Source organism: Marmota flaviventris, chromosome 1, assembly GCF_047511675.1.
Source record: "Marmota flaviventris isolate mMarFla1 chromosome 1, mMarFla1.hap1, whole genome shotgun sequence".
Lineage (NCBI taxonomy): Eukaryota > Metazoa > Chordata > Mammalia > Rodentia > Sciuridae > Marmota > Marmota flaviventris.
This window is the reverse complement of record NC_092498.1, coordinates 73325884-73346336: the sequence shown is the minus strand read 5'-3', so window position 1 is coordinate 73346336 and position 20453 is coordinate 73325884. Positions and strand designations below refer to the sequence as shown.

The 20453-nt window shown below is 40.6% G+C and overlaps 1 protein-coding gene across 1 annotated transcript in view; it reads right to left on the bottom strand.

Moving 5' to 3' along the window:
- Positions 1 to 507: 507 nt before the first annotated feature.
- Positions 508 to 20453, bottom strand: part of Scin (scinderin) — an 81066-nt gene continuing 61120 nt past the window's right edge. The window contains exons 10-16 of the mRNA XM_027932716.3: positions 15992 to 16082; positions 11921 to 12091; positions 7663 to 7840; positions 7025 to 7146; positions 3076 to 3153; positions 1240 to 1300; positions 508 to 670 (exon numbers count right to left, since the gene is read on the bottom strand). Of these exons, the coding sequence (XP_027788517.3) occupies positions 543 to 670; positions 1240 to 1300; positions 3076 to 3153; positions 7025 to 7146; positions 7663 to 7840; positions 11921 to 12091; positions 15992 to 16082 (829 nt within the window). The 3' untranslated portion in view covers positions 508 to 542. The remainder of the gene's footprint in view (positions 671 to 1239; positions 1301 to 3075; positions 3154 to 7024; positions 7147 to 7662; positions 7841 to 11920; positions 12092 to 15991; positions 16083 to 20453) is intronic.

Below are 20453 nucleotides of genomic sequence, written 5' to 3'. Positions count from 1 at the left end.
GCTATAAATTTAAAGTTTTTTTAAAAAGGAAAGTTCCGCTTAGAAAATGACACTTAGGAGTAATGGCACCTTGACTAGGGAATGAAAATAACAACATATAGTTAAAGCCTTCTTAATATAAACCTCACTACAAATATCCAATTCTTTTGAAAACAATATATAGAAAAGAAAAAAACCTCTAAGGCATTTTAAGGTACAAGTTTGGCTAATGGTTGCTGAATTATAAAATTTCCTACTTGACAAATTTTCCTAGATAGGACAAAACTTTTTCTATTTAAAAGGTCATATAAACCTGGAGAGCTAATATTGGACCATAACAAAAGTTTACTTTAGGTTATTTCAATATATTGATATAAGAAAATTCCTTTTAAAAAAGAATTTTAAGCCAATAATAAGTATTAAAATTAGCCGTTTGGTTGAGGTTAATTTTCTATAGTCAAATTAACAAAAAAGCTCCCCTCCCTCCACACCACCAAATAGCAATGGGACAACTGATACCAACATGCCCCTAATGTATGTTTGTTTGTTTTAACTAAGATTAGTTACCATCTGCTAGAATCCCAGCCCAGGAACCAGCCTGTGAAGGTGGGTGGCTCATGGCCCTGTTTTATGATGACAATTGGTGTCCTCTTATCTCTTCCAGAAGGGTCTGTCTCAAGATACATTTTGGCTAAAAAGATTATAAAGACATAAATGCAGTTAGTTTTAGTTGAACTAAAATAACTATAGAATGAAAATTCTTCCAGTACAAGCAATAGATTAAATTTTCATTGTCTTCAAGTAATCAAATATGAACCATTTCTTACTGATTTTTTTTCATCTGCCACGGAAAGCACCATTATAAAGTCTCATTATTGTCTGAAAGAATTTCAAACTTTATGGAATTATCTTTATGGTATAATTAAGGTACAGTATTACTCAAAAGAAAGTTTTTTTAAAAAATCTATATTATCAGTTATGGAAGTTTTACTATTTTAATAATAAAACAAGGGTTTAAGTGAATTTTACATTTTTAGAAATAATTATATTCTAAAGTAGGCAACAAAACATTTTCTTGTGCCTGTGCTGGAATTTTTCAGTTAAAAAAAATTCCATTGCTCCTTCGGTTTTAGGATGATGGCTAAGTTCCTTCTCTGCTTCAATATGGATTTGGGGAAGATGTGGTAATAAAGAACAGCCAGGTGCTTGGTAATAATCTTGCCAGGTTACTCCCATAATTGTCCTTGGAATCTAGCTTACCAGACTTCAGCGATTCTGACTTCTCGACTTCATTGGCATCTTTGCCAACCCAAATAAATATCTGAAAAATGAAACAATAACAATATGGACCAGTTTTGGAGCATTGCCTGCATGCCAGGCACTATGCCAAGTCCTACACACACACACACACACACACACACACACACACACACACACACTGCTCATTTTATCTGTGTGGCAGCCCCAGAAGTGAGGGAGGCGCAGTGCACGTGGGGGCTGAGAAAGTTCCATACTTCCCAGTGTTCACTCTCACCAGGAGACACCTAAATTTGTACCCTGCTAATCTGACTAGACTTCACACTCACATTTCATGTTTACATGGCATTTTCTAGTTTGTAAAGTGATCTTTCACGGAAACAACAGATTGGTTGGGGTTTGTGTATCCATCCCTTGAAGGGTAGAAGACAAGAAATCATCATCCCTATTTCCTAGGTGTAAGTCCAGGCTGCAGAGAACCACATGGAGAAAATTATTTGTGGAATTCCCCAGACTCTATTTAGGACTCTCTGACTTAAGTCTAGTGTTTTTCTCCTATAGTATTATGCCCTATTAAACTTTGGTAATGCACTATATTATTTAGTATCAAGGATTAAAAACTTCTACCCATTCATCTACTGAAGGGCATCTAGGTTGGTTCCATAGTTTAGCTATTGTGAATTGTGCTGCTATAAACCTGCTCTTCTGCCATGATGTTTTACTTCACCAGGGGTTCACAGCAGGGTAGGAAGCCTACTTTGGACTGAACCTATGAAACTGCAAGCCAAAATAAACTTTTTATCCTTTAAAAAAAAGGATTAAAAACTTCTTAATTATAACATTCATATATATATGAATGTTATAATTAAGAAGTTTTTATATATATATGAGATCTGCATTATTATGTAAAATCTGTAATACATACAATCTGATACATATTCTTTTCTTTGCCAAATGTGTAGGTTGAGTATTTTAATGCTGAAAAATCCTTCTGAATTACCTTATACTTAAATCACTTTAAAATCACTTGCAAGCAGAGCAATTTTGGTAAAATTAAATTTTGGTTGTGTTCTAATTCATACACAAGTGTTGGAATATTTGTGTGCAGAGAACAGAACATATCACAACAGCATGGGAATTTAAATGAAAAGTATGATTTTTAATGAAATATAGTCAGAGGAAAATCTAGGACTAGACCCCCAATTCAATTATGTCATTGTAGATCAAGAGGTAAAAGAATATTTTAACTGAGTGGCTTAGCCACTAGAAATAGACCTAACAGTAACAATTTCTTTCTTCTTTTATGAAACTTGATTCTTAACATACTTATTTTTCCTTTCCATTATAGTTAGTTTACATAAAGATTTCTAAAAACTGTTGGATGTGGCATGTCGAATCACCATTAATTTTCTCCTAAATTAAGATATATAAAACAGTAATATATTTTACTGTTTGGATTCAAAACTATTCTGTGCCTGCTTCTTCCTCAGAGGAGGGCTCCCCTATAACCTCTTGCCAAATTCCCACAGAAATTCTCAGTATTTGGCTTCCCCCATGGTATTGTACTTATTATAATATTTATTAGTAAAATGAACACATGAATAAATCAGAAGTACCTTTCACAGTAAATGAAAAGTAGAAGCTTTTTGCCTAAAGCTATAAAGCCAAAGATGATAGCTATGGAATTATTCCCACAGTAAAAACTCAATTTGCCCTATGAATGTTGTTTTTTTGCCAAACTATGTTGATTCTTTTCAATATCACCATTTCTCAAAGCAGGTTCTGTCAGTTCCCAACCATAAGTATATTCTCTTGTTATGAACAAAATGTTACTGCTACCTGTTCCCAAGCATCTAGCAACATGACATCATCTTCCGCTAAATCGTCCTGTGTGAACTCTCCTGGAACTTCTTCAATCTGAAATGTATGAAAAGCTTTATGACCAAACAGTAGGATCATTATTATCCAACATATTATGTTGGAGGGCAGTAAAAACTTTAGTAGATATTTTCTTCTTCTTTTTGGGTAACAAAGAATTAAAGAATTGTTCATCTGTTTAAACAGGTGTCACAGACTGATGGCACAGTTTGGCCAGTATGCGACTCCATGCATTTGTATGCTTCCAGGAACAAGAATGCAGACGTCAATCTGACCATAGATCTCTGTGTGAGCAGCTCTTCATGACAAGCTACGTCACAGATTTTGTTGCCTACTGAGTCTCTAAAAACATTGGATTTTATGGTCTAGGTATTAAATTGCCTTTTGTTTTATAGATCAAGACTTTTAATAAAAGTCAATAGATCTGGACATTTACTAAGTCAACCATTTTCAATAAGGCATATGCAAATTTTTATTATTTTTATTTTGAGGGGGTTAAACTGTACTTCCTATAGTTAACATCAAATGGTAATGGGTAGGATTAGTTTAATCCACCCACCACCATTAGTTCAGTATCTTTGGAGAATTTTGCACAAACCCTGATTCTTTGGGAGGCATGGTAGATTGGACTATGGTTCCTAATTCTTCACTCTTTTACTCTGCCATTTGACTTTGCAGTGCAGTTAAACAGTTGGAGATGACTATCGCCTTGGCCATGTTGTATTAGCAAACATGACTCAGCAGGGGTTGTCTTGTTTTCTTGGGCTCTGTCACAGGAAAAACTGGCATAAAACCAGACTGCAGCCTATAGGAGAGCCTCCAGGAAGCTCAGCCTGGATAAACCCAGTCCCAGGCAACCTCCAGACTTCTCAGCATAATTCATGTTTGTTATACTCTGATAATATTTTGAGGTCCTTATTCAAAAAACAAGCAAAAAAAATCCTACAAACAATGATCATTTATAGAGAACAAGGGGTTTGTTTATGTTATCTTTTTACAGAATGTTTACTAAGCACATAAGTTTTAAAAACCAAAACCTAACCTAGCCTGCACACTGCTCTGTGCCTGCAATCCTAGGGACCCTGGACTGAGGATAAAAAAGGGCTGGGGCTATAACCCGTAGTATACTTAGTTCATCTCAAGTATTGAAGAAAAAAGAAAAAAGAAAGAGACCACCTTACATATCACATACTCTGTACCAGGCACTGTTCTAATTTTTTAAATGAAATAATTAACTTAATATCCACAGAATATTCACAACAACCACATGAAGTAGGTACTATGACTTTTCCCATTTAACAGATGAGAAAACACAACACAGAGGATAAGGAACTACCCTAGGGTCACACAGTCTAGGAAATCTCACCAGATAAGTGAAATCAGGTAGATTGGTTCCAAAAATTGTGCTTTTAACCAATAGGCTCTGCCACCTTATGTGAATCTATTAACGCCTACTTTCTGATGGTAATTATAAGGTCAAACTCTTGTTAATAACAATTATTTTCCTTAAACTATGAAGGGAGGAGAAGGGATTTCAAGGATCAAACAAGTAAATGAACAGATAGAAAGGTAAGATATATTTCTTAAGGAGGCTGATTCATAGTGGGGTAGGGAGGGGGAATGTGGGAGAAATAGATGAGCTCTAGATAGAGCAGAGGGGTTAGAGGGGAAGGGAGGGGGTATGGGGTTAGAAATGATGGTGGAATGTGATGGACATTATTATCCAAAGTACATGTATAAAGACACAAATTGGTGTGAATATACTTTGTATACAACCAGAGATGAAAAACTGTGCTCTATATGTGGAATAAGAATTGTAATGCATTCCACTGTTGTATATAAATTTTAAAAAAAAGAAATATATTAGATTGTCAAAAAAAGGTAAATTATATTTCTCAAGAGGCTAACATATGCATATGATCAAAAAGAAAGGAAAAATTAATAGATCCGTTATGGTTTAGATATAAGGTGTCCCCCAAAAGCTCATATGTAAGAAAATACAAGAATTTTCAGAACTGAAATGATTATATTATGAGAGGTGTGACCTAATTAGTGGAGGCAGGAGTGCAGGGGGTTGTGGCCGGAGGAAGTAGGTTCCTAGGGGCATGCCTTTGAGGTTTATATTTTGTCCTTGGTGAGCATAGCGCTCTCATTCTGCTTAGAGATTGCCATGTCCTGAGCTTCTTTTCTTCTCCATACCCTTCCCCCAAGATGCTCTGCCACATCTTGGGTCCAGAGCTATGGAGTCAGCTAACCGTGGACTGAGCTCCCTGAAACTATGAGCCAAAATAAACCTTTCCTCCTCTAATTGTTCTTATCAGGTCTTTTGGTCAGCAAAAAAAAAAAAGCTGATTAAAGTAAGATTTAAAAAAAAAAACTTGACTGAGAACAAAGTCTAGATACTTATTTTTGTAAAATATATCTTCCTTGGAAATAAACATCAAATTTGTAGCAATATTAGCAAGTAATTCTAATAAAAAATATAGAAACATATGCCCAAAAGAAGTTGTTTGGATGCAATATCTAGTTAATAGTCAAAACAACCAAATAGCAGATTTTTCTGATAACAAGTTTATAAAATATAGAAAATACAAGGATTTTTCTACAAGGTAGGAAATAAACTATGGAGCTCAGCAACTAAGTATTTATCACAATCCTCTATTAAATTTTTGATTTTTAGGTCAGTCAAGTCACATAATAAGCTGCCAGTGTGGTTTGTGCATGTATAGTTTAAGCAAAGCATTCTGTATCTAGCATCAAAGGCACCTGGGAAAGTACTCAGAAAACTCTGTGTGTGTGTGTGTGTGTGTGTGTGTGTGTGTGTTTTGAAAACAAAGCCTGTATTTACCAGGAAATGTTGAACAGAATTTGTAGATCAAATTTTATATGGAAAAAAGAATTCACCCTTTAAGTTTATACAAAAGTCCAGGGTGTCAGACAACAGAATTTTTCCAGTTAAATTGAGGTGAAGGGCTATAGAGTAGGATCATATTTCAGAGTTTAATATAAAATCAATCTTGATATGTCATGGATGGCATATTCACATTCTCCCCAAACTCATAGTTGAAGCCATAAGCCCTAGTGGGATGGTAGTAGGAGGGGGGCCTTTGGGAGGTGGTTCAGCTGAGTTAAGGTCATGGGAGCAGGACCCCATGGTGACAATAAATGCCACGAGAAGAGAATAAGACTCAAGCTCACCCTCTCGGCTAAGTGAGAAGGCCAGGCAATAGCCATCACCAGACAACAGGTCTGCAGGTACCTTGACCTCAGGTCCCTCTACCTTAGACTTCCCAACCTCCAACACTGTGAGAAATAAATGCTTATTATTTAAATCACCCTGTCTGTGGTATTTTTGTTATAGCAACCTGAGCTAAGACTGTTACATAAATCCTTCTAATTTTACTTTTCGTTGCTTGGTATTCAAAGCTTGTGATTATACAACAAAACATTCCTACATATGTAGCTTTCTGTGATTTTTGTCTGACGATCTTAGTATTTCCTTAATATTTTTTATTCATCCAACATTGAGAAAGCATTTATTCTCTTGGGAAACTGAAGTGCAAACCTTACATTAGATAAGAGTTGACTGCTACCCACGGAAAGTATCTAATTATGAAATTGGCAAATCTAGCCATTTACAATTCATACAGCAATTATTGAATGCGAACACAGATGCAAAATGGCTGATGTCTTTAAGAGCACCTTGACTTATACACTACTTTACAGTATTCTTAATGCTTTCACATCTACCACATCATTGACCCTTCAACTACCCTGGAGAGAGCAAAGATTATTGCAGGGAAGCTGAACCTAAGAAACACAGCTTTCACATGGCTGCAGAGCGTCAGAGCCAACACGGAATGCATCTCCATGCAGTTAGTTCTACCCCACTGCTTCTTAAAACACTTACAATGAATCTTCCAGTTTTGTTGGAGCAGCCATAAAGCCGAGGTGGATGGTCTTCAGCCTGCGTTTCCAGCAGTGGTGAAGTCTGGTAGTCTTTTTTCCCTCCAAGGGAATTCCAGAATTCCTCTGTCAAAAACACACTGAGTTACCCCATACACAAACCAGGAGCATATGGTTTGTGTTGTTTCACATTAACAATAATAATATCTCATCTCAATTTTAACTCTAAGACACTACTTAAGCCGGGTGCCAGTGGCACACATGTGTAATCCCAGTGGATTACAGATGTAATCCCAGTGGCTCAGGTGGCTGAGGTAGGAGGATCATGAGTTCAAAGTCAGCCTCAGCAACTTAGCAAGACCCTAAGCAACTCTGCAAGACCCTATCTCTAAATAAATAAATTATACATACACATTTACTTATTTGTTTGTTTATTTTTTAAAGGCCTGGGGATGTGGCTCAGTGGTGCTTAAGAGCCCCTGGGTACAATCCCCAATTTAAAAATAAAAAAGACATTACTTAAATATACTAATTCTAAACCCTCTCTAATCATCAAAATAATGATGACTATTTATGTAAAAAGAGATTAGCAAACATCCTAAATACAAATTCTGGCTACTGTCTTTGGCCTACTACACATACCTGGTTCCCCGCCTTCTTGAATCCTAGCAGTTTTGCACTTGAGGACATTTGCTACATACTCTGCTCCTTTCTCTTCCTCCTGGCTAGCACCTTTTCCAATCCAGATGTAGCCATTGTTGTTTCGAAGTTTCAGGACAAAAACATCATTGGAATTCAATGAATTTGCATCAACATCAACCTAGAGCATAAAGAAAAATATCACCATGATTCAAATTCATTGTTGATTCTCCAACAAACATTTCCTGAAGTTGTGACTGTTTCAAACCATTTCCAGACTTCTATCCTAACCTGGAAGATTAATTCGGGGCAGCAGTGCCATAATCCTACGGCATCGGTATCACTTTAATGCTCATCTGTCCTCAGACATTAGCACAGGTTCTAAGAATGACATCAGTCACACTTGCATGATAAGAATTAAGGATTTGGCAAAGGCTGAATGTTCTCTTTGATATGTGGGTGCTAACTCTCAATAAGTTGGAGGGGGTTGGTAGGGAAAAATAGAAGTACTTTTCATTAGATAGGGGAATAAAGGAAAAGGAGGGGGAATGGGAATAGAAAAGATAATAGAATGAATCGGACATAATTACATTACCAGTGTAATTGTATATCATATACAATGAGAAGAATGGGAAGTTATTACTCCATATATGTATAATATGTCAAAATAAATTCTGCTGTCATGTATAACTAATAAAAACAAATAAAAAAGAATTAAGGGCTTGGAAAAGTCACAATGATAATATTCAAATATATTGTGAGAACAAAGACAAGCTATAAGTGATGACTGGAAAGAGGGTGTAGTATTCAAATGAGACACACAAAGCAAAGATATTCAATGTTTCTTTCCCCAACTAAAGAGAAGTTTATCACATCACCAAGGAAAAACCTAAATATCATAGAACAAGGACAGGAGACTAATGTGGGGACAAAGAGAATACTACAGACTCACTAAAAAGTTCTTCAGACTCAGAAAAATTATAGCTCAAATTATAAAAGACACTGTCATACTCCTTCATTCCAACCAAGAAGCTGTGGACAGTGCTTGGTTTCAGGCAGGTGGACAGAGCTCTGGTCCCATGATCACAGAGCAACCAGAGGGGCCTGACTGGGCCCAAACTCTGGCCTAAGGGTGCAGCTCCAGGTCTGACCTCTGGGCAGGGACAGTGCACTTGCAGGGTCTTAGGCTTGATAATGAGCATGCCTATGACCTGGTGGTTTTGCAACTCTGTGTCCATCTGGGTGAGAAGCTATCTATGATACTGTGTAGCTTTGTCACTGTGTATGACTTTCTGCACATGGTGGAGCTGAGTGTGATGAGTGATTCCAGGGAAATGAGGAAGAACCAGTAAGCAAGACTGAGGTGGAGCAGCCAAGAGTGCAGAGATCTCCAGGCCAAGTGCAGAACTTGTTTCAAGAAGGCAAGGGTGACCTGCGGTGCCAAAGGATGCTGCTTACCCACCTCTTAACTGCCAGGGCAAAGTCAAGACCTGCATGGAGAGATGGATTTCACCAGTTTTGTCAGGACCCTGTACCTAGAGAGAACACTAGAGATATAAGGAATGGCTGTTGGAGTTTCAAAGTCATGCCTCAGGGGTTGGTATTACCCAAGAAAGTGGTGATAGTCCTCTCCTAGTAGGAAAGAGGTCCTCTAGACCAAGCAAAGGAACCCATCAGATGTGGTGATGAAGAATTATAGGAACAGGGCTGGATTTCAGAAGTTCTCCTCCATTTGTCTCCTTATTGGTACAGAGGAAAGAGCCAGGACATCGGAGATAAGGTGACAAGAGGCCCATGGCTAGACTGGTGTGAGACCAAGGAGAGAGATCTATATCTATGTTCAGAGAGCAATAGCTTATAAGGAGATGAAGACAGAAAACTTTATAAAATGATGTTACTGAGGGGCTGGGAAGGCTGGTTTGAGAGTCTGCAAGGAAATAAGGCGATAAACCCTGAGTCACTGATGGTAAAGACCTGCCAGCTGGGAAAGAGACCAGAAGTGTAACACTGGAACATTCGGGTTGACTCTTCCACCTGGAATCAACTGAGAATGCTGGTTGTGCCTAAACTGTTGATATTATAGATTTTAAAAAATTAGTCATAATGGAATACATGCTGAGATCAATACAAGCCCAGTATTTCAACTATATGGCTGAGCGTGATCACTGTGAAGAGGGCCAAGACTAAGCCCTGGCACACTCAGGTCCTTAGAGGTAAAGCTGGGGGAAACCCGGCCAAATCAGCCCCAGGAGGGAGGCTGGTAGGCATGGAAAAAATCATGGCAAGTGTGGCGATACAGACACTTAAGGGGAAAAAAGCGATCAATAAAACAGTAAAGAGTCACTGTGGCAAATGCCAGTGGGAGGTTAAGAAAAATGAGATCAGAGAAGTGACCTTTGATGGTGACCAGAGGCAGGTCACTGTCAAGCTAGATAAAAACCACTTGGGTGGAGAGGTGGGAAGTGATGGGAGTGGCTTGAGAGAGAATAGGCAGAGACAGTGAGTGAGTGAAAACAACTTTCCCAGGATCAGTGCGCTCAGGAAGGAAAGAGGAACCATGAGGCAGTGGGGAAGATTAGGGTCAGATCAAGAAACAGCTTCTAAAGAAATTATTTTTTAAGGCATCTTAGAATTTCTAAGTAAACAATTCAGGATATAAGAATAAATTAGTGATAGAAAAGAGAAAGAAAATTATGGCCTACATTCAGGGTGAACTGGAAGTGCGATAAAGACATGGAGAGAAATCCAGGAAAGTTCCTAGGAAAACAAGAAAGAGGGGATCCTTTATAGAAGCTGATGGTGTGGTGGGGGGGGGGGGGGAGAAACCTGGTTTTAGGCAAGAGCCATATTTTTTAATTCTTTGTAATAATCATTTATTTATTTACTTATTAGCATGTCATTTTATAAAATATATGATCACCAATTTATGGATAACATTGATATCAATTTATAAAACTTCTTTATATGTAAATATTTATATGTAAATTACTAATATAAAATTTAAATCTATTTCATAAACAGAAGGGAAAAAGAATGCATATGTACAGATGCAGATAGGTTGGTGACATTGTGGGGGGGTGTCGATAAGGTGATTCATTTGTGATGATATTTATGGTTTCTGTGAATTCTGAATCAAAGTGATCAGCAGAGCTCAGAGGGTGCTGGAAATCTGGGAGAGAGGAGGAGGATGTGAAGGACGAAGAGGGTTCATGGATTTGGCTACGGGATGGGAGATTTGCTAGAATGGGCCTCTCAGGGTAAAGGATCATAGGACAGGAGATGGTTGTCAGAGATCAGATACTGAAACAGATTTCTGAGGAGCCATAGTTATTGGCTGTGGTAGGATTTAGTACAGGACCATGCAAGTGTGAAATGAAAAGGAGACAAAGAAAAGATTATTGGAAGAGAGAAACCCAAGTAAAGGTGACAGAAAACAGCTGAAGCCCATCTCAGTAGATGGCAGCACACGAGGGCAGAGGAAGGAGAAGCTAATAAAAAGGAAAGAAAGGAAAGAGGCAAGAGTGAGCAAGGACAGGACCCTGTGCAGCCCCATCCCTGTAAGTGGGAACTGGGGGAAAACAGTTTCCATTGAAAGGGGTGTATGGGACTCAAAGTCCTCAGAGGACCACCACAGAGCAAGGTGAAGAGAAGGGAGGCTCAGAGATGTGGCAGGTGGAGGGACACAAGACTGACTGGGTTTTAAGGGCTCAGCTGAATGGCAGAGGGAAGGGCTGGGAGACAGTTCCACAGCACCGGATCTGGGGGGTACACAGGGCAGTCGAGGGGTATTTGGGAGGCTTGGATTTCAACAGTGACTGAGATAACTGGGATGTGAGGTGTGGTGGGATTGGTCCAATGTGGCCAAGTTCACTTCCCACACTTGCTACACTTGTACAAACAAGAGCCTTCGCTCTCAAGTTTCCCCAGTGTGGTCAGTCTAACCATCACCACAACCCTTCCTCAGCCCTTTCAAGATGGAGCTTAGGTCGACCCTGCCTGTGATAGCTTCATTTGGTATAATATTCTCCAAATCCATTTGTTGGACTTTGGTGCAGTTGAAAAATGTGAGAAGCTCGGAGTCTGGAGCTTAACTTTTTACTCAATCCTCCTGCTTTTAGTGGTTTTTATTGTGTACAGTGGATTCATTATAGAAATGAAGAGAATTTACTTGCCAGTCATGTACAGGGTACTATTTGCAGATGGCTCAGGTGCACTGGGAAGTGCATAATCAGGGCATATTTTGCTGAACACATGACGTTACCTCCACAATTCTGGTGATAGATGCCAGGTTTCTCCGGACTTGAAAGAGGCGTGTAGGGGAGGCAGGTGCCTGCCCTCCTTTCTTTGATGTTCCATTCTTGTAAATAATGAGTGGCTTGTCTTTGAACAAACTCAGCAGGTGAGCAGGCTCTTTGCCTTGGGAGACTCTGACCTGGGTGGAGGGGGAATAAAAGAAATAGAATACAAAGTACAATGAAATAAGGTTCCATTTCTAAATGTGTTCTTATTTTCCTGTTTTGGAAAAAAAAAAAAAAAAAGGCAGGAGCAGAAGGAGTGATGACTAGTTATAGGCTTGTGACAATCCAGCAGGGCTTCCAGGTTCACCTGGCAATGCTCTGTCACCTCAGACACCATGTCCCTGAAACACCTTCTGCTTTCAGAAAGCACGAAGATGAAGTTTGTTCATCTACATCTCTAAAAGGGAGAAGGCAAAAACAACGAAATGCTGGCATCTGCAACCTTAAATAAAAATTATTCTTCTTCCAAGAGCACCAGCATTTTACAGTTATTTATGGATGTACTAGACTTGCATGTGTTTTGTATCTCATTCAGAAGGTTGAGATGTATGTTCAAATACTTCAAAGAATGAGAAAGACAGAAAGTCACCCTTATTATTTCTGCATTCATATTTGTGTGAGATGAAACTAGCAAATAAACTGAACATATTCTTTTTACTTACCTAGAGAAAAGGCAAAAATAGATACGCTCAATATCAACAACTTTTTTATTATATAAGGACTTTTCGAGATAAGAAAATTGAAGAAAATAAATGCTAAATAATTTGCTTGATTTTACCTATTCAAATGGATTTAATTTCTTAAATAAACTATCGATGCATTTTTTTTTCTTTTTTTACATAAAGAGCTTAAATACTGGTTCAGTCCACTACTTGTTCATTTGTTTTCCCCTGTGTTAAAAGAGAACCATCTCATTTCTCCTGGTCTTTTTCTAGAAGCCAGATGAATAGGTATCTCTGGGGAATACTGAAAATAATGGACTTCACAAATACATTTCGACTGGTAGACATTCAAATAAGAGAGTTGATTAGGAAAATATCTCATCAGTCACAGCTGCTGAGCTTGGGGCAGGGAGGAGGGCATACTTAAAATCGTTTGCTTAGGAGGGCATACTTAAAATCATTTCAGGTGACCGTGAGAAAACTTCAAATTTCCAACATAAAAGAAAGAGGGCCACTGAGTAAGGTCCGTGCTTTACTGTGAAAGGAGAATAAGAGAGAGATAAGGCAGATTAAAAATTTTTTTTCAATAGTGTTAATGTACTCTACAAAGGAATGTTTATTCAGCAACAGGGACTTCAGTTTTTTAAACATTATTAAACTACTGCCATCTAGTGATGAAACTAAAAATTACCATTTGGTTGTCAATTTTGGATTCGCCCAATTCAGGCAAATTCATTAATAGGTATGTCACATATTCCAGTATGAAATATGGAACATGTGAGGCGTAATGCATATCTACAAATATATTTTTGAATAATTTGGCAAGGAGTTCTTTAAAGATCAACTAAATGACATACATGACATCAGTTCTTAGCCAGAAATAATTTATTCAAAAAATGAAAATAATACTTCATAGGGAAGAGCTAAATGCACATAAAGAATTCAATCATCTTGTTAATAACAATAAGCAAGCTAATTTGTTAGAAAAACACTTAATATGCACTTCAAGTGGAGACCCATCTTGCTTTCTAAATCTGCTAACAAGTACCAAGTGGGTAAAAAAACAACTAAAAACAACCTTAGATTTTATGTTCTAAAGTATGGGACTTACCTCTCTAACTATTGCATTTAAAGAAGTAATCACGTGTTATAAAGATCTGAAAACAAAACTTAACTCTCGTCTACCCGCAGAATCTTAGCTCACCTGAGGTGAGGCATGAGGAAGTTAAACAGACACACAGCCCTGCAAAGGGAACGCTTTGTGAAATTGTATCAGAAATGTTGCCATGCCGGTTAAGCCAACACCCACTTTCAGTCTGAAGCCCAGTGTGGAAGACACTTTTCCCAGAAGTTGGGAAGCAGACACTTTCCTAAAAACTGACCAGAGAAAACACTGGGGCAGGCAGAAAGCACTCAAGCAGCAATGAGCAGCTGCAGCTATAAAGAGAGGGAGGAAACAGGAACAAGACAGAGAGACTGCTCTCAAGCTAGCTGTGGAGTCAAGGGTCAAACAAGTGCCACTGCCAGGGTTGACAAGAACACAGACAGACTCCTTAGAACACTCTGGTGGGAAACAGGACCCCCTGAAGTCAGATTTCAGAATTAGGAATTAAATAGGCAAATACCAAAGAATTTCTCATGGTTACTAATAAGGGTCCTGCAAAAGTAGCAGATCCTGCACCACAAACATAAGAGGATCGGTAGAGCTTGAGAAAAGAGGAAAGAAGGTTGAACCAGGCTGGAAACAGCCCCTTAGACACGGTGAGGAAATCTAGACTGAGACAGTGACATTGTCTGACATGAGTGACAAACTTTTATAATAATAAAATCCAAATGTTACCTCTTCCCAACCCCCTTTCCATTTCAATTTCTCTCTCTCCACACACACTAACACAATTGTACTTATGTGGCACAGTCATTTTGAATTTGGGTTCAGTCATTTTCAACAAATTATTTTTTGTATGTTCAGAAATGCCCAAATAAAGAACTACTTCTCGGTCTGGGACTGTAGCTCAGTGGTAAAGCACTTGCCTCACATGTGTGAGGCACTGGGTTCGATCCTTACCACCACATAAAAATAAATAAAGATACTATGTGTTCATCTACAACTAAAAACATATTAAAAAAATACACTTCTCTCCTCCCTCACACCAACTTTCTCCTTTTCCTTCCCCTTCTCTTTTCCCTAAACCTCTTTTTTTTCTTCTTCCATGACACCCTCCCCCACTCTTCCCAATCCCTTTTCTTTCTCTCTTTCTCCTTCCATTTCTGTCCATCTCTTCCCGCTTTCTTGCACTTTCCCTTCACTTTTATGTGTTGAACTTTAGTTCAGTCAAAATTCTGGTTATCTAATAGAAAAAAATAAGATCACTGGTGTCTTTCAAGTTTGATTGCAGTTTGCCTTTGTAAAACATAACTTATGCACTTTACTGATTTGAGAGTGTGTAAAATATTTTTCCTCTTTTTAACCTATTAACTAGAACTAGTCACCTGGGCTTGTTCTATACTACTGTATTTATTTTCTATTGCTTCTGTAACCAATTGCTATTAACAAATTTATTATCTTACAGTTCTGGAGGTAAAAAGTCTGAAATGAGTTATAGGCTAATTTAGTCTTGGGCTAAAATCTGGGAGAATCCCATCACTAGGTTACAGTCAAGCAAGCTATCACAGAGCTCTGTTACTTTCTGCAGGCCGAAAGGATGAATCCACTTCCTTGCCTTTTCACAGCTTCTAGAGGTTGCCCAGGGGGCCCCTTCCATGGTCAAAGCTAGCAACTGTTGTTGAGCCTTCTTCATGCTGCACCATCCCTGTAAATCTGCCAGTCTCCCTGTTCTACTCTTAAGAACCCTGGTGACTACTCTGTCCACCCCACCCCTATTAGCCCCAGACAACCTCCTTAGTTTTAAGTCAACTGATAAGCACCTGTAATACCATTTCCAATCTCAAGTCTCCTTTGTCTTGCAATACAATGAATCCACAGGTTCTCAGGGTTAGGATGTGCATGTGTTGGGGGTATCCTTCTGTCTATAACTGTTACGCAACAGCTGGAAGTGACATCGGGGGGAAGAACAGTTTCAATGTTAAGTGACTGCCACTGTCATGTGGTATGATCTAATATGCTTTGGGGCTCTTAAATCAGTTAATAGATTTTTTTGTTGTCTTTATTTTGCGTTTGTTTTCTCCCTCTGTTCCAGAATCTGAGAGAACTCCTATGGTAGGAGGGGAGAGACATTTATATTCAAACATAAAAGGAAGTTAATATCAAGAAAATGTCAAATTCCCATCCTAACATTGGAGGGGAGGTGCACCCAGAAATTGAACTAGCCAAACTTGAACCTGTATAAACTTTGGGAGTAAAAGCATCCCAACCTGCGTTGCCTGTCCTCCTAGAGACCGATCCAACTGGACCGTCAGGAACGCAGATGTCGTCAGCTCATCTCTTGTGGCATTTGCTCCTTGCCTAGAGGAATGAAAGCAAAATACACATTACATGATCATTAAACTATATTTGTATTTAAGTTTTACAGCCTTCTCATGTAGATATTCCAAGAAGACACTTAAGTTATTATGAAAGATCAAGAAACCAACTGAATTAATGACATGAGCTGTCAAAATTATTGTGTTTGAAAGTACTAACACCAAGCCCTGAATTGTCCTGTGTGTTTTCTAGAGCTATATATGTAGACATCTTTTAAAGGCACCTATTAAACATAGCCTTTCAATGTTAGCAATATCAATTTTCCATGAGCCCTTCTTAAGAAACAACTGTGGGCCATGAGCATGAGTGGAGAGGTAGCAGCTGCGTGACATGATGGTCCACAGTGTGGGAGCTGATACGCACTAATTCTTCTTCACTCCCTGCTTTTGTTAAAAATAACTGCTTCAATTGTAGGAAGATGGCGGCGAGGGGAGTGCATTGCCCCCGTGTGCTGCTTCACTGTGTGGGAGTATGACAAGTCAGGACGGCTAAAGGCTATCTTGTTAGGAATTTCCAGCAATAGTGGGGTGCTCCGGAACCTGGAGGAAGGATTTCCATCGCACGAGGATCGGCTACGGGGACTCAAACGCGAGAGGTTTGTCACACGGAGGGTAACACTGCTTATTCAGCAAATCGCCCCGCGGCTAGAGTCTGCAGCGCGCGCTGGGAAACGAGGAGATAGCGACGCAGGGATACAGCGCTGCAGTTTCTGCCAGCCGTGCAAGCACCTTACTCAGGGCTGAATTCTGGGTTCGAGACTGGGGAAGAAAGCGGTCCATCTCGGTTCTCCACACCGGTCAGACCACAGAGGAGGCCAGCAGCCACCATGTTGGAAAGCTGACGTCACCATCCCTGTTTTCGACTGACCGCAGCTCATTCAGCCATAGAACAGGTAATTTCAGGCTTCCATTCGCCTGTGGCTTGCAGACAGATTGCTTGGGCTCAGTGCCTGGGTGCTTCTTAGTGCCTGCTCTTATCGGAGCGATCACCGAGCGAGGGGCGGCCGAGTTCCGGCTCCCGGAACCGCCCTGGCCCAGGGCTGGGGAGCCTGCGGAGGCTGCTTCTTGGAGTCTGCTCTTATCAGAGCATACACCGAGCATGGAGCGGCCGAGTTCCGGCTCCCGGAACTGCCCTGGCCCAGGGCTAGGAGCCCGCGGAAACTGCTTCTCGGTCTGGGTCCTGCTGAGGGCCGGTCAGGACTCACCCGTTGCTTTGGTTGCCCAGCAAGGGGAACGAAATGCTGCCATTCGCATAGGATACCAACATGGCAGAGATCTGATGTCATCAGAAAGCGGCGGAGGAGAGAACTTCATCAATACCAGCGGCAACAGAAACAGTTGGTCTCCTGGTGGGGGGGTGAGGCACAGACACCCGAGTCTCTCTCGATTTGTCATCGAGCCAGAGGGGAGGAGCCGGGCCGCTGCCAGCGCCCTGAGCAGGCCGAGCGGCTCGCCGGCGTGGTGACCGCGTGACCCCAATTGGAGAGGGGGCGGAGCGGAGCCGCCACCCGCGCCCGCAAGGTGGGCAGACCCGCGACCCAGTGGTACACAGGCGTGGTAGGAAGGGCAGGGCAGAGCCGCCGTCCGCACTTGCAAGGTAAGCAGACCTGAGACAGACTGGCGGGTCAGGCCCAGCGGCCTGCCAGCATGGTACACACGTCACCCCAACTGGAGTAGGGGCAGAGCAGATCCTTCGCCCACGCCCGGATCAGGCCCTGCCAGTGTGGTGGTCACGTGACCCCAAGTGGAGTGGGGGCGGAGCGAAACCGCCACCCGTGCCCGCAGGGTGAGCAGACCTGTGACCAACCTGCAGATCAGGCACAGCGGTCCGCAGGCATGGTAGGAGGGGCAGGGCAGAGCCACCGCCCGCGCCTGCAAGGTAGGCAGACCTGCGACGGACCGGCGGATCAGGCCCAGGAGCCTGCCGGTGTGGTAGCAGAGTCGCCGCCCGTTCCAGGAATAGGCCCAGCGACCTGCCGGCGGGGTAGTCATGACACCCCAATTGGAGTAGGGGCAGAGCAGAGCCACCACCCGTGCCCGAAAGGTGGGCAGATCTGCGACCAACCAGCAGGACAGGCCCAGTGGCCTGCCGGTACAACAGACACGTCACCCCATTTGGAGTAGGGGCAGAGTAGAGCCGCAGCCCGCGCCTGCAGGGTAGGCAAACCTGCAACCGACCGGCGGATCAGGCCCGGTGGCCTGCCGGCGTGGTACACTCGTCACCCCAATTGGAGTAGGGGCAGAACAGAGCCACCGCCAGCGCCCAGAACAGGCCCAATGACCTGCCGGCGTGGTAGTCACGACACCCCAATTGGAATAAGGAGAGAGCAGAGCCGCCGCCCGCGCCTGCAGGAAAGAAACACAAGCAGTATGAAAAGACAAGGAAAGAAAGGACCACAAGCAATGCAGGTCAACGCAACTTTATAAGAGGTAACAGCTGCAGCAGATGGAATGTCAGATAAAGAATTCAGGATATACATGCTTCAGATGATCTGGAGTATCAAGGAAGATATTAGACAGCAAAATCAGACAATGAAAGATCACTTCGACAATGAATTACGCAAACAAATCCAGGAAGCAAAGGATCAACTTTACAGGGAGATAGAGGTTATAAAAAACAAACAAACAGAAATCCTAGAAATGCAGGAAGCAATAAACCAACTTTAAAACTCAATGGAGAATACTACCAGCAGAGTAGAACACTTAGAAGATAGAACACCAGACAATGAAGACAAAGTATTTCAACTGGAAAAGAACATAGACAGCTCAGCAAGACTGTTAAGAAACCATGAGCAGAACATCCAAGAAATATGGGATAACATTAAGAGACCAAACTTAAGAGTCATTGGGATACAGGAAGGGACAGAGCTCCAAACCAAAGGAATGAGCAGTCTATTCAATGAAATAATACGAGAAAACTTCCCAGACTTGAAGAATGAGACAGAATCCCAAATCCTAGAAGCCTACAGGACGCCGAATGTGCAAAATCATAAGAGATCCACACCTAGACACATTATAATGAAGATGCCCAACATACAGAATAAGGAGAGAATTTTAAAAGCTACAAGAGAAAGGAAGCAGATTACATTTAGGGGTAAGCCAATCAGGATAACAGCTGATCTTTCAACACAGACTCTGAAAGCTAGAAGATCCTGGAATAACATATTTCAAACACTGAAAGAAAATGGGTTCCAACCAAGAATTGTGTATCCAGCGAAATTAAGCTTCAGGATGGAAGATGAAATTAAAACCTTCCACGATAAACAAAAGTTTAAAGAATTCGCAGCTAGAAAACCATCGCTTCAAAACATCCTCGCCAAAACATTACAGGAAGAGGAAATGGAAAATAACAATGAAAACCAACAGTGGGAGGTAGGACAGTAAAGGGGGGGAAAATAATCAAAGAGGAAAACAAACCATGTTTAGTAACAGAAATAAACAAATATGGCTGGAAGAACAACCCATATCTCAATAATAACCCTAAATGTTAATGGCTTAAACTCACCAATTAAGAGACACAGGCTAGTAGAATGGATCACAAAACAAGACCCAACAATATGCTGCCTACAGGAGACGCATTTGATAGGAAAAGACATACATAGGCTGAAGGTGAAAGGTTGGGAAAAATCATATCACTCATATGGACTTCGGAAACAAGCAGGAGTGTCCATACTCATATCAAATAAAATAGATTTCAAGCCAAAGTTAATCAAAAGGGATAAAGAGGGACACTACATACTGCTTAAGGGAACCATACACCAACAAGACATAACAATCATAAATATATATGCCCCAAACAATGGAGCAGCTATGTTCGTCAAACAAACTCTTCTCAAGTTCAAGAGTCTAATAGACCACCATACAATAATCATGGGAGACTTCAACACACCTCTCTTGCCACTGGACAGATCTTCCAAACAAAAGTTGAATAAGGAAACTATAGAACTCAATAACACAATTAATAACCTAGACTTAATTGACATATATAGAATATACCACCCAACATCAAGCAGTTACACTTTTTTCTCAGCAGCACATGGATCCTTCTCAAAAATAGATCATATATTATGTCACAGGGCAACTCTTAGACAATATAAAGGAGTAGAGATAATACCATGCATCTTATCTGATCATAATGAAATGAAACTGAAAATCAACGATAAAAGAAGGAAGGAAAAAGCATACATCACTTGGAGAATGAACAATAGGTTACTGAATGATCAATGGGTTATAGAAGACATCAAGGAGGAAATTAAAAAATTCTTAGAGATAAATGAAAACACAGACACAACATATCGGAATCTATGGGACACATTGAATGCAGTTCTAAGAGGAAAATTCATTGCTTGGAGTT